The following is a 3,237-nucleotide window of genomic DNA, read 5'->3' as shown; positions in this document are numbered from 1 at the left end:
TTTGCGACATCAAACCGGGTACATCGTAACATACAGGAGATACAAATGAAGTATGAAAAAGCTGAATTTGGTCACTTATACTAGTTCGCAACTTTGCCTTTACAGAACACCTTTAAGCAATCTTCTCTGAACCGTCTGTTTGCAATTCCATAGATCAGAGGATTTAAAGCATTATTGGCATACAAAATAACGAGGACAGCTTGTGAAGTATCCATTAATTTCCGATCAACACTTGACCCACTTGAGTCAATCATGAATAATACAATGAAGAACCAATACGGGAGCCATGACAGCAAATACACCAAGCTAGTTATAAATAACATGATTGTAGTCTTGCGTTGAAGTGTAGCGCCGTTATTCTCAGCCTTCTTGGGGCGTCGGTTATCAACGACACGGGCCTTGTTAGTGTTATTCACGGCAGGTTGATCCGATGGTTTAAGGATGGGTTTGTTTCCCGGCACATTGTCATTTGTTGCTGATTCCGTAGTCACGGAAACGTTAAGGTTTTCGCTACTTTGCTGTGGTCGATTGTCCATGGCTGTGTCTTGGTAGCTGCAACCCGCTTGATTTGAACAGTCATCTCTCGATCGATCACTGACGTACTTTTCAATAATCGATACAGCCAAATGTTTATTTTGTGACGTTGAAGGTTGAACTCTTGTCGACAGCTCAGTCGCAGGATCACCAGCTGATGTCATCGCAAAAACCTTCACGTGGTTCCTTATCTTGTTGAAAACTTGCCGGTAACAAAAGGCTATCACCACAAGTGAAAACACAAATGCAAGGCCTTGGAAAGCCAGCAAGGTCTTTTGGTATTGCTGTTGACTTCTCAGTCTGTCAATCAAATCAGGGATAGTGGCGAGAAACGAACCGACTAGCGTGAACCACGCGGCTATCTTCCCCCGTCTCGGCGTGAGGAATCGCCGGTTTGATCGACACACGCAGTCGTAGCGATCCATCGCGATCAACACGGTGTTCGTAATGCACGCTGTTATCATAGATGTTCGTATATAACGGCTAACGTATAAAACCCTCGGCACTGTGCTGTTCATCAAAAGCAGAATTAAACAGCAAATATCCAAAGATAGGAAAATGCATACTGTAATGTCAGTCAACGCCAAAGCCATGATCAGAACATGAGTGCATGTCGTGAGAGTCTTCGTTGAGTACACCCGAAGGATGAGTGAGTTACCGATTACTCCAAATATCAGAGTAACACTCAAGAACACCAACCAGATAACCTGGGCTCCACTGTCCACAGGAAACAAGATGTCAACATCTTCAATTGGTGTGGAATTCGATTCCATGTTGTCGAGAAAGAAAAACTGTCAAATTCTTTTCCAAGTTTACACACGATTTTTTTTTTAGTCCAGAGTAAGTGAAAGCGACAATCTGGATTTGGATGCGTTTTAACCGCAGATGTCTTTCGTTTGAGGATGGTCAGTCATAGAAACTGTATCAACGTGATATAACGCGCTTCAAAGTGTCACTCATCAACAAATAATAGTGAAGAAAAAAGACGTAGACTGTAGCAACTCGAGCAGTGAGATATATGCAGATTAACACTGGACTGTGTTTTCGGAAAATTAACTTGGTTATCCGGGTCTCTTTCAGGTTTTGAAATGCTATAGCCTACTCCAGACTACTAATAAGCATCATTGTACGTACTTCATGCAAATGCGTGGAAAATATTGACGTCACATGTCTGTTTTTCGCTGTGGATGTTGCGCAGTGGGTTTTGCCCACAGCTTTTCCTGGTAACGAGCAATGGAGAGGTGTCGATATAGTATTAAATTATTGTGAGAAACGGCTCCCTTTCAAGTGACGTAGTTATTGACAGAGAGGTACGCTCGAGTTTGTGACGTCCGTGGTCGCTTTGCTTTCGCTAAAAGGAAGAACCGAAATTAAAGGCACTGGACACTTAGAATTACTCAAAATAATTTTTAGGATAAAGACTTTCCTGGTAACGAGCAATGGAGAGGTGTCGATATAGTATTAAATTATTGTGAGAAACGGCTCCCTTTCAAGTGACGTAGTTATTGACAGAGAGGTAACATCTCACTAAATAAAATACTTAAAGCCATTGGACACTTTCGGTAAAAAAGTATTGTCCGAGGCTCACACATCGTGTACCACAACTTATATATTAAATACCAAACCTGTGAAAATTTAGGCTCAATCGGTCATCGGAGTCGGGAGAAAATAGCAGGAAATCCACCCTTGTTTCCTCACGTTTCGCCGTGTCATGACAGATTTGTTATTATTCTTTATGCTGGGATACACCAAGTGAAAATAATTGGCTTTGATAATAACCAAAAGTGTCCAGATCCTCTAGTGCGCCAAACTTGCTACCACAGTTTAAACACGGTTCAAAATCTACCCTGAACAAAATTACTGTCATTCTTGAAACCTACAAAATGAATCAGCACTTGGCATGTTTGCTTTACCTAATCAATTCACTTCACGAAGAAAACCACACATAAGATGAATTATTAATAATTTGCACCGCGGAGGTTTTATTTTCTTCATTATAACAAGTATCATGATTTTAAAAGGGCTTGATTTAATCAACTCACATCTCTGGGAACGAATGTAGGCAGAACGTGGTACTGGAATGACTGGAAAACTTGGTTAAAAAATTTAATCTGAGTCGGTTTATTGTCCCCCTAATACTTTGGAGTTGAAGACAAATTGTCTTTGGAAACTCGACCCAATTGAATTGTTATTGCTAAAGGCAATATGCCGAAGGCTTTTAACGCTGTGTATCAATCTTAACAATAGCTTAAAGGAATACGTTGCCGTGGATAGAACGAGTTGGTCTATAAAGATCATTTGCAACCGTTTGTTATAAAATGCGTATGGTTGGAAAGATGTTTGGAAAGATGTTTTAAAAGTAGAATACAATGATCCACACAAGTTTGCCTCGAAATTGTGTGGATCATTGTATTCTACTCTCACAACATCTTTTAACACATATGATTTTTTTTGTAAAAAAAATGGTTACAAACGCCTTTCAAAAACAAACTCGACCGATCCAAGGTAACGTGTTCTTTGTTGTCACCCTTACACCGATAAGTATAATATAACAATTTAGCAACTGGACTCCCTCCGCAGATACACTGTAACATGCGGTAGGAGGAGATTTTGCTCGCTTGTGTTTGTAGAAAAGAAACAAAATCATCTTTTAATAAAACTCGAAAGTCATAAGGCCTACGCATATAAGTCGTTTTTGTTGAC

The 3,237-nt window shown here is 40.2% G+C and overlaps 1 protein-coding gene across 1 annotated transcript; it reads right to left on the bottom strand.

The window, feature by feature from the left end:
• On the bottom strand, window positions 1–1,307 carry LOC117298720 (octopamine receptor-like). Its single transcript, XM_033782036.1, has one exon. It carries the CDS (start codon window positions 1,305–1,307, stop codon window positions 81–83), a length of 1,227 nt encoding a protein of 408 aa, XP_033637927.1. The 3' UTR covers window positions 1–80.
• Window positions 1,308–3,237: the final 1,930 nt, after the last annotated feature.

The sequence above is a fragment of the Asterias rubens genome, chromosome 13 (assembly GCF_902459465.1).
Source record: "Asterias rubens chromosome 13, eAstRub1.3, whole genome shotgun sequence".
Lineage (NCBI taxonomy): Eukaryota > Metazoa > Echinodermata > Asteroidea > Forcipulatida > Asteriidae > Asterias > Asterias rubens.
Note: the sequence above shows the minus strand (reverse complement) of the source record. Positions and strands in the feature narration are given on the sequence as shown.

Bases quoted from the DNA above. Each gene is read 5' to 3' on its own strand.
- LOC117298720 (XM_033782036.1), bottom strand. From the start codon at position 1,307: ATGGAATCGAATTCCACACCAATTGAAGATGTTGACATCTTGTTTCCT.